Source organism: Bos mutus, chromosome X (genome assembly GCF_027580195.1).
Source record: "Bos mutus isolate GX-2022 chromosome X, NWIPB_WYAK_1.1, whole genome shotgun sequence".
NCBI classification, from domain to species: domain Eukaryota; kingdom Metazoa; phylum Chordata; class Mammalia; order Artiodactyla; family Bovidae; genus Bos; species Bos mutus.
Genome location: NC_091646.1, coordinates 122,862,207 through 122,872,968, shown reverse-complemented (window position 1 = coordinate 122,872,968; position 10,762 = coordinate 122,862,207). Strand labels below are relative to the sequence as shown.

The 10,762-nt window shown below is 50.0% G+C and overlaps 1 protein-coding gene across 1 annotated transcript in view; it reads right to left on the bottom strand.

Annotated features, from left to right (window-relative positions):
* Positions 1–10,762, bottom strand: part of MAP3K15 (mitogen-activated protein kinase kinase kinase 15) — a 145,366-nt gene that overhangs the window by 1,129 nt on the left and 133,475 nt on the right. The window contains exons 19-26 of the mRNA XM_005897744.3: positions 7,190–7,347; positions 6,124–6,307; positions 5,395–5,554; positions 4,794–4,968; positions 3,926–4,111; positions 3,211–3,316; positions 2,101–2,314; positions 989–1,101 (exon numbers count right to left, since the gene is read on the bottom strand). Of these exons, the coding sequence (XP_005897806.2) occupies positions 989–1,101; positions 2,101–2,314; positions 3,211–3,316; positions 3,926–4,111; positions 4,794–4,968; positions 5,395–5,554; positions 6,124–6,307; positions 7,190–7,347 (1,296 nt within the window). The remainder of the gene's footprint in view (positions 1–988; positions 1,102–2,100; positions 2,315–3,210; positions 3,317–3,925; positions 4,112–4,793; positions 4,969–5,394; positions 5,555–6,123; positions 6,308–7,189; positions 7,348–10,762) is intronic.

The window sequence follows — 10,762 nt, the reverse complement described above, 5'->3', positions numbered from 1 at the left end:
AGTTAGTTTGGGGTTGGGTACATTATCTACCACTTTAAATGTGTTTTACCATCTTTAAAATGCCTTTTCTAAGGAATCATTTCCCTTAAGTACACTGGAATTCAAATGAGGAGATAGGTTTCAATACTGAGTTTCGCTTCACAGCTTATCCACCCCACATTCCAAGAGGCAGCTGGAGCCCTTGTGTTCAGTTGCTCAGTCGTGTCTGACTCTTTGTGACCCCATGAATCGCAGCACGCCAGGCCTCCCTGTCCATCACCAACTCCCGGAGTTCACTCCAACTCACGTCCATCTAGTTGGTGATGCCATCCAGCCATCTCATCCTCTGCCGTCCCCTTCTCCTCCTGCCCCCAATCCCTCCCAGCATCAGAGTCTTTTCCAATGAGTCAACTCTTCGCATGAGGTGGCCAAAGTACTGGAGTTTCAGCTTTAGCATCATTCCTTCCAAAGAAATCCCAGGGCTGATCTCCTTCAGAATGGACTGGTTGGATCTCCTTGCAGTCCAAGAGCCCTTGTGTAAGTGGCACCAATTGCTTAAGGCTGGTTGACTGAGGTATACCTTAGTCAGTAAACCACCCTTTTTAGGTATGCAATGCTGAGAACTTTGCTAAGCACAGATGAGGAACCACCACTACAGTCAAGATAGAGAAATTTCTCTATCAGCCCAAAAGTTCTTGGGGCCTTCTATAATCAGTCCTCCCCCACCCATTCTGATTTCTTTTCTGTCCCTATAGTTTTGCTTTAACAGAGTATCGTATAAATGTTCAACATTTATGGAATCGTAACATGTAGGCTTCTTTGCAATTCATCTGCTTTTGAATGTAGTGGTAGTTCCTTTTTATTACTGATGAGTATTCCGGAATCTACTGGAGTACTTACTGGTTTGAGCTGAGAATAACCTCAGCTGTGTCAAGGCTGACTAGTAGTCTAGCCAGATTTTAAATGGTCTCACACACACACAAGTCCCAGCAAGTGGAAAATCTCTCACCATTGGAGGTGAATTGTAACCGAAGGTGGTATAATTCTTGAGTTTTCTGTTCTAGGATGTGCCGTAGAAGATTCTGGTACTCTATTTCTTTTTGAACCAGGTGTTCCAAAAGTCTGGTTAGAACAAAACAAAACATCACTCAGAGAGCCTAACACCATTCAGCTCAACTCAAACATTTGTTGAACAGAAGTTTTAAAAAACGGCACAATCCCAGGTCAGTCTAGGGTCAGATTTCAGCCTGCACATGGGCACCTTCCTTGTATTTCCTCCCCTTGTAAACAAAGACCAGCCCTGCTCAGTGTGTGGGTATCTTCTGTATCAAAATGTATCATAAACCAAAAGATAACCTCATGGTGATCAGGAGAACTCAGCCCTCTTGTCTTCCTAAGTCAGGTCAAGTTGTGAAAACGTGGTGAAGCTATTCCCTCCTCACTGGAGACTACATCAAAATAGAAGCCTTGCTGCCTTGGACAGCCGGGGGTGGTGCGGGAAAGATGCTGCTCGGAAGGTAGGAGGGACACTACAGCCAACACTTACCCAGGATGGCACTAAAATGCCTTGTGCTCTGGTCTCACCAGCACTCCTTGGGACAGACCTGCTTCCCTCACTCAGGGTTAGTAGCAGCTGAGGCGTCTCTGTGCTACAGGGCAGGTGTGAAGCGGCCGTGTTCTTGTCAGCTGTCCCCAGTCAGGCTGGCTATCTCATTACTAATTCTCTTGAGGGGGGAAGATACAGTGCCCACTGACCCTGGACATCAATCACCTTTGAATCCATATATAACGTTTGATGAGTCAGGTGATGATTAACCTTACTGGAAAACCCATTTTAAAAGAAGTGCTACGTATACCGTCAACTTTCACATTTTTCAAAACAAAAAAAACAGATTTGTCTACAGTTAAACTTTAGAGATCCCTATACGGGGGTGTATACAACTTTTCTTCTGAAATAGGGATACCCTATTGTAGCCAGGAACACTCTGCCTTTAAAGAAAGGCCTCCTTCTAGGTCCCCAGTTGAAGCTGAGAATACCCCTTGCCCAGTTCCTTGGGCGATGAAGATGACTTTCTGAGACCTGGGTGAAGCACTCAACAACTCTGTCCCACCCCCGCCTACCTGCTGGTCTCCTGCCTCAGCTTGCTCAGCTGAAAGCTCAGGTGCTGCTGGGGTGAGGCCTCCTGGGCAACTGCTGAAGCTGGCTCGCTCCATCCATGTGCCACCTGTGCCTCGCTTGCAGGCAGGTCTGCGGGGGGATAGTCCTCTTCCATCTCATCTGTGTCCTTTTCCACACCTTCGGTCTCTGAGGCGGGCTCAAAGTGGGCTTGGAGCTCTGAAATCATGGAAGAAAAGGAGCACGGTTCAGCAAGGCCATATGCTTGGTGTAGCTTATGTCCCAGGCCAGCAAACCAGGCAGGGAGGTGCCCCGCCAATGCTATGCTCCACCAGGAGACTGCTGACCTTAATAAAGGGAGAGGAGGCTATTACCTCTACCTGAAAAGATGGTCCCCACACCGCTTTACAGATAAGGAAACAAGCTTCAAGATATTAAGTTAGTTAAGCAAGGGCAGTTGTAAAAAGGGACAAGCAGCCTTCCACCCAGGCCTGTGTGTTTTCTGCAGTTCCCTGCTTGGAGAGGGGAGTAATGAAGTCCTGGGGTTTAACAAGCCAGTCCCACAAGTGGAGCCTGGGCTGAGTGCAGGCAGAGGATGACAGGGAGGGAGCAGAGTAGAGAGGAAGCGGTAGTGTCAACAGAAGTGCCTCCAAGCCCCCCTTCCTAGGAGGCATCACAGAAGAAGGATCAACTTGGGTACTAAGCTGCTCTAACATTTGAAAACTAGAGCCTATGAAAGCCAGAGATTTGTGTGGCTACCACGTGATGAGAGAGAAGACAGCCATTTAAATCTTCAGCCAACTAGGAGGTGGTCCTGAGCACACAAGGATCCAGGCCCTGAGGCTCAGTGCACTGTGTGTGTTAGTCTGCGGGCATGCTCCTTAGTTATGCTGGGGGGGGGGGGGGGGCGGATATAAACAGCACCAGAAGGTGTGCTCAGAATCACAAAATACTGACCCCAAAGGGGTCTGTGACATCATTTTCCTTAATTGCAAGGACGTATATAGCCCAGATGGGAAAGGGAGAGTAACAACTGGTGAGCACAGAGGACCTGGCTGACCTTTTCCATACCCACCATAGCCTAATTTACTGTGACCAAAAAGAGGGGCCCTTACCTGGGATGAGGATGGTGACCGCAGCCTGCACTGCTCGTCGGATGATGTTGTCCATTGCAAACATCCAGTGGGGCCTAATTAAGTGGTTCCTCAAGATTTTATTTACCTGTAATCACAAAAATCCAGATTTCTGGTCCACTGTATTTTTTCAGAAATAGGAGTTCTTACCAATTCAAATGTGCTTCTACTCTGAGATAAAAGTGTTAACCATACTGCCCTGGATGTATGTTTCTTCTGACTGAGTCCTCTAAGCTGACCCCAAGTCACACTGGGGTCGAGAGGACAGGTACAGTGATTGGAGCTACTGCACAGGCCTCTTTGTTTATTCAATTAATGTTTGTGGAGCATCCGTGAAACTTCAGGCTCTGTGGTGGGGTCTTGAGACACAAAGCTAAGCCAGACATGGTCTTGGGCCTGGAGCAGCTCACACCTGTTTGCACAGACACATAAGCTTAAACCACACACCTACTCAGTTGGCAGATGCTGCTCATCCCCAAATCCTACACTCTGCTCTTTGTGGCCAAATGCAATCATCTCAGTCTCATGTACACCAGTGTTTAGAGAACTGCTGGCACTCGGGATTCAGGTGTAATCAGGTGAGAAGAGATGGATACTATGGGAGAAGATGGTAATCGAACTCATGGTCTCAGCTATGAGCCACTTTGGGGGTGTCCTACCTTCCGTCATGTTCTTTAGGGCCAAATGAGACACTTACAGCATCCTGAAATCCAAACAGTACCAGGTGAATCTGATTGATGGATGAGCTGTCAAAGTCCAGGTCCACCTTGAGCTTTGATATTGTGGATGCCATCACCCTGTGCTCTGGGCAGCGGATGAAGTCTCTAAGGATCGCAATGATTTGCTTGATGTGGCCGACCGAGAGATGCAGCTCTTCTGAACTCTGATCACCAAGCCCCCAACCAAAAAAATCAAGTCATTGAGTAAATCGGGGGCAGGGAGCATCCAAGAAGTACTGTGGGCACCTAGATGAACCACACTGTCCACTAGCTTATGGAAGTGGGAACCCCCGGCTGAGATAGCGTCTCTGGTCCTAGAACTTCCTCCATATCCTTCCTGTTAGAGGCTTACGAGGCCCCCTCCTTCCTCCCTGGAGGAATGGGCTGCCATCCTGTTTGACCCCTTGTCAACCACCCCCCACCACCCAATGGGCCTTGTCAGAAGGCACAGTTCATAGAGGGCAGTGGCCTCTTAGTAAAAGGACTTCATCCCATCCAAAATGAGTTAAAAGTCACATTTCCATCCACAGCCTTTCTTCCTCAGAGGCAGCAGAGGCTAACTGCAGCTGGGGGTTAACTGGGCTTTGTGCTGCCATGTGGCCTGTTTTCCACCAGGGGGCAGCGCGACCCCATCAGGGCCTGGTTTCACCGCAGTATTTGGCAAATTCAGGTTTCAGAGGAGTCTTTTTTTGTATTCTCTTTTGTTGGAAAAGAAGACGTTGGGAAATACTTATGGTGATTATTGTAACTGCAAATGTTCGGGGGTGGCAGGCCCATTTGGACCTCTCCTGGGACCCTGCCTTGGGCGGAGGAGGTGGGATTGCAGCCCCCACGCCCAGCCTGTACCTGGGCCACGCACTCCTGCAGGTTGGAAGCCACCTGATTCTGCTCCTCCCAGAGGATTTTGTAAAGGATGGCACGGCGCTCACTGTCCTTTCGCAGCAGGAAAAGGCCCGGGTCCCTGTCTTCAGGGGACGAGGCTGCACTCCGGTCCTCCAAGGCCGAACTCTCATCGGGAACACTGCGGACAAATGCACGTGACAGTCCTCCGCTTCCCAGGGGCGGGGTCTCTGTGCGGGGGCACCGTGGGGGAGGGGCCGAGAGATGATCCTCCACGTCCCCACCCTCGGGAAGATGAAACTGCAGGAGGCGAGACTAGCGTTTTTCCTAATCTCCAGACCATCAGGGTTTTCGGGGACAGGGGGGAAGCAGGGGAAGAAGGAAGGGGGGAGGAGGGGTAACGGGGTGAGGATAAGGAAGGATGGGGAGGAGGAGGAAACGGGGGAGGGGGGAGAGGAGGAAGAGGGGAAGGGACAGTGAGCGACCACATCGCCCACCTCGCTCGCAATGTCAGTGGCCGCCCAGCCACCCTACTGATCATACACACAGGAAGACTCTGGTTTACACCGGACGCACTCTGTGCCCAAGGGCTGCGGGGCGGCAGTACCTGAGCAGGTGGCTGAGCCGCTGCACCGGCAGCCGGGACTTCTCGAAGAATGGGTCGGGCTGGGCGTCGGAGTCCGGGGAGACGGAGCCATGCTCGCTGCTGCTGCTGCCCGGCAGCTCTCCGGACGGGGGCAGGGTCAGCACGGCACCCCGGGGACCCTCTGTCGGGGGCAGCCGGGAGGGCAGGGTGAGCGCGGCAGCTCCTCAGGCCAGGCGACCCACCGGGAGGCCTAAGCCTGTGCGGCTCTAACTGGGGGCGCCAGTGATCATCCAGGGGTCCTGGGTAGATGGAGGCTCTGCTTCCACAGATCCGGGATGGACCCAAGACTCTGCATTTCTAACAGCCAGTGGCTCTTCAGGTGCAAGAGGCTGAGCTGGCCTCCAACCCCATCCACCGCGAGGCCGCTCTTCTGTCAGTGCCCAGCAGGACTTACTGGCCCAGAACAGACAGCCTTTAACCAAGGTTGGGAGCAGCAGAGGGTGAGAGGCCAGGCTCCAAACATGAAGCCCCGGGCCTTGCACTTGGGGAAGACAGAACCCCAGCCAGGGCGCCTCTCTCCTTCCTCCCAGGCAGAGCCCTGAAAGCCAGGCTGAATGGAGGAGATGGTACCTCACTGTTGCCTACGGGGCTCCCTGTGACTCTCGCAGGACACCGAGGGACAGTCATTCCCTGGGTTTGGACAACCCCACCCCTACTGTGTCCCCACTACTCTGTCCAGGGAGACCTCACCTGCCGGCTTGAAAGCAATCCGGTTCTTCTTGCCCTTGTGCATCTGCCTGAAGAAGCCCTCTTGGAGCAGGCCCGCGGCGGTGACACGTTTGTGGGGGTCAGGCTCAAAACAGGATAAAAGGCAGGCTCTGGCTTCAGCTGAGAGGGTTTCTGGAATCTCTGGGTGGATCTTGAACATCCCCACCTGCATTGAAGGCACAGTGAGGCACACGCAGGTGCACACAAGAGCCACACAACCCCAAGCATCTGCCATCCCGGAGGGCTGACGCTGGATTCCAGCAACGGCTTCGCCAACCGGCCTCTGGAATACCACTGAGTATGATGTTCGCTGTAGGTCTGTCATATATGACCCTTATTAATATGCTGAGGTAGAAATGTAATCATCTTTTATGATACATAGAGAACAGTAGTTCAGCAGGCGAAATGATGAACTTTTCAATAAATGTGCTCTCCGTATGGAAACAGATACATTTAGATGAGTACCTCACACCTTTCACAAACATTTAAGAATTTAATTTCTGATAAGTTAAACCCTAAGTAAGGGCATATATAAAGGTCAATCTTCATCCCAAGAAAGGTAGTACCAAAGAATGTTCTAAGCATTGGGCAATTGCACTCGTCTCCCATGCTAGTAAGGTCATGCTTAAAATCTTGCATGCTAGGCTTCAGCATTGTGCGAACCAAGAACTTCCAGATGTCCAAGCTGGGTTAAGAAAAGGCAGATGAACCAGAGATTACCAACATTCGCTGGTAGGTTCTATATTATACCTCTGTAAACTGATAGTAATTTCTCACAGTAAGGAGGGAAGAGAAGCTAAGGGTTTGGGAGTTGCTAGGTGGTGTAATGGTTTAGACTTTGGTTCCCAATGCAGGGGTCATGGGTTTGATTCCTAGTTGGGATAGTAAGATACTGGCAGAAGGCAGAGAGAGGAGAGAGAGAGAAAAGAAAAAAATCTGTTTTCTTTCTTGTCCACCTTTGTGGAGAGATTTCTGCATTGGGAGGAGGTTTTTGATTTGAATTCTCTCTCTCCAACACCAGCAACCTAAATCACCCAACATGTCTTACCTTGAACATCACTGCCTGTGGTTCACCCAGCTCATGGAATGGAGGCTTGCTGGTGGCCATCTCAATGATGGTGCAGCCCAGGGACCAGATATCAGCCGGGGCGCCATACCCACGAGGGCCTTGATCGATAATCTCAGGTGCCATGTACTGCAGCGTGCCTATTGGGAAAAAATACAACAAAGATGGTGGGCACCGTGTTGTTCAAAAACAAAGTGTACCATTAGTAAACAAGTGTGTGAGCTTCACTCTCCTGTTAATGACAGATGAAGTCTGATCTCACGCATAAATGTTGCTGCATCTTTTCTTGGACTAGAGACATGCAGAGTGCCTTTAACACTAGTCACATTGAGAGAGGATTGCTCAAGCCCTTTGAAGGATAAATGGGCCTGATCCAATTCAGTCAACACATCTGAGAGTGCCGCACAGACAGAGGGATCGGAATGTGAGACCCACGGGGCCTGACCTGTCTAGAGGAGGAGACAGGCATGATGATGGTGTGCTGAGCAGGGCAGCAGTGTGATGGAAGATATAGTCAGTGCTTCCCAGGGGGCGCAGTGGTAAAGAATCTGCCTGCAATGCAGGAGACACAGTTCGACCCCTGGGTCAGGAAAATCCCCAGGAGGAGGAAATGGCAACCCACTCCAGTATTCTTGCTGGAAAATTCCATGCACAGAGGAGCCTGGTGGGCTACAGTCCATGGGGTTGCAAAGAGTTGGACATGACTAAGCACACACAGAGATTAACAGGTATACACAGAAGGCACTGAGAACACAGGGAAAAGTGCCTGATTCTGCCTGGTTCGAGTAAGGGGAAGCTCTAGCTGTGTCAATTTGGGTGTCTGAGAATAAATACCAAGTCAGAATTAGACATACAAGAGACTTCCTGGAAGAAGGTGAATGAAGGATAAAAGGTGGGGGGCGGTTTCTGATGGCAGAAGAGCTCTGAGACAGCTTAGCCAGGCTGCCCAGGAGGCCCTGACCCAAAGGTGCCCACTGGAAGAGTGCCACATCGGTTCTAGCACCTCCACTGTGCTTGGTCACTGGCTGGCAGTAGGTGGGGAAAGTATGACCTGGCCAGGAACACAGTGGCCGATCCAAACAGGTGCTGGCTGCGGCTGCCAGTGAAGTAGATTCCTGCCATGAGGCTTGGCCAAGTGGCCAAAGCAGGAGGACTTTCAGGCATGGGGAATGGCTTGAGCCAAAGCCCATGCATGGGTGGGAAGCACACAGCGAACCCAGGAGCTCTGTCTGACACAGGCCAAGGGGAGGGGCCAGGAAGAATGAAGGCGGCAGCCGCCTGGGTGTAGCCCACATGGTGCGCTGTGTGTGCTCTGAAACCGCTGGCTTTGGACTTTCTCCTGTGGATCACGAGCCACCAGAGGCTACCACAGGGAAAGCGGTGATCAGGGAGGAGGAGGGCTTGTCGAAGATATGGGGCAGTGAGGTCAATCAAGGGCTCTAAGAGTAAAATCTTTGCTTTTCCTTGAAACTAATCCTGAGGAGAAGAGAGGGGAATGTGGAAGCAGCAGCAGATGCTGTGTGCTGGCAAAGACATTTATAATAAACAGCCAACTTGGAGGTGATATTGGCCAAAGGGTGAATCGAGAACATTAATGCACCAAGAAATTCCAGTGCCTGCCTCAGGATCACAACCATATGACCCAGCAATCCCACTCCTGGCATATACCCTGAGAAAACCATAATGCAAAATGATACATGTACACCCCAATGCTCACTGCACCACTATTTACAATAGCCAGGACATGGAAGCAACCCAGATGTCCATCAACAGAGGAATGGATAAGAAGATGTGGTATATCTATGCAATGGAATATTACTCAGCCAATAAAAAAATGAAATAATATAATTTGTGGCAACGTGGATGCACCTACAGATGATCATAGTAAGTAGAGTAAGCCAGACAGAGAACAACAAATATCATATATTAACACATGTATGTGGCTTCCCTAGTGGCTCAGATGGTAAAGAATCTGCTTGCAACACAGGAGACCTGGGTTCGATTCCTGGATTGGGAAGATCCCCTGGAGAAAGGAATGGCAGGCCACTCCAGTATTCTTGCCTGGAGAATTCCATGGAGAGAGGCGCCTGGTGGGCTACAGTCCATAGGGTCACAAAGAGTCGAACACGATTAAGTGATTAACGCTAACTATGGTGGAATCTAGAAAAAATGGTACAGATGAACCTATTTGCAGGGCAGGAATAGAGATGCAGATGTAGAGAAAGCACATATGGACACAGGGTGGGAAAGGGAGGGTGCGATGCATTGCGAGATTAGAACTGACATACATAAACTACCATGTGTAAAACACACAGCTAGTGGGAAGCTGGTATACAGGGGGTTCAGCCTGGTGCTCTGTGATGACCTAGAGGGGTGGGATGGAACTGGGAGATCCGAGAGGGAGGGGTATATGTATACACAGAGCTGATTCACACTGCACAGCAGAAACTAAGACAACATTGTAAAACAATTATCCTCCAATTAAAAAAAAGTCACACAACCAAAATAGGTTTCCTGAGTCTTGATCAATGAAAACAAAGGGCTCATTGGTTAAAGTAAGTTTGGAGATGCCACCTACTACATCTTCCTCTTGAACATCCAATGTCTTATCAGCATTTTTCTTTCCTGTAAGCAAAGGCTCTAGGACAGCTCTGACCAATAGGATGTTCTGCAATAATGGAAATGGTCTATTCTGTGCAGTTCAAGATGGTTGCCACTAGCCACATATGACTGTTGAGCTCTTGAAATGTGGCTGCTGAGACTGAAGAAATAAATGTAAATTAAAAGAATTTTTTTAGATTTTATTTGATTCTTCCTAATTTAAAGTTAAACATAAATTGGGCGGAATCAGTTAGTGCAAGAGATTAGCAGGGCAAAAATGATGGCTTTGGTCTCTTGAGCCGAAAGCCTGGTGGGGAAGTGTTCAGTTGGCAGCAGGGTTGGGCAAGATGGAGGCTTGTAGCAGTGGCTGCAGTGTTAGGAAACCTCAGAGCCCCAGGAAGGGAACCTCCAGTGACACAACATCCCCTACAAGCGCCTACTATAGCGAACAACACAGAGCGAGGCCTCTGCAGGCGATGTGCCTTCTAACTAACCAGTAATTCATTAACTTAGGAGAACTGTGCCACTGTGCTGTATCAAGCTGTTATCTCTCAGCTCTGCTACACTGGGTCTGGGACTGTGCAAACCACATTTCTGCTCTTCCTGCTGCTCCCCGGCTGCTTGGGCGGGTGTGGAGGAGACAGTGTGCCTGCGCGCAAGTGACAGGAAGGAGAGGTTAGCAAGTTTCCCTCTGGACCCTTAGCTGGTTGCAGTAGCAGTGGTTGGCTCATTACCAGCTTTTTTTGTCCCTCCATACTTTGAGAACCAGCCTCATCTCGTCCCTTCAGAGTTATGTGCTACAGCCCAGTTAGCACCCCCGATGGAAAGCTTTGAATTCTCCTCTCCTCTCTGTTCCCTCAAGACCCAGGGATGGAGGCTGCTTTCTGATTATCAGTAAACAGTTCTTTAAACTAAATTCTCTCTGTTAAAATAACTTCATGTGCACATCTGTGC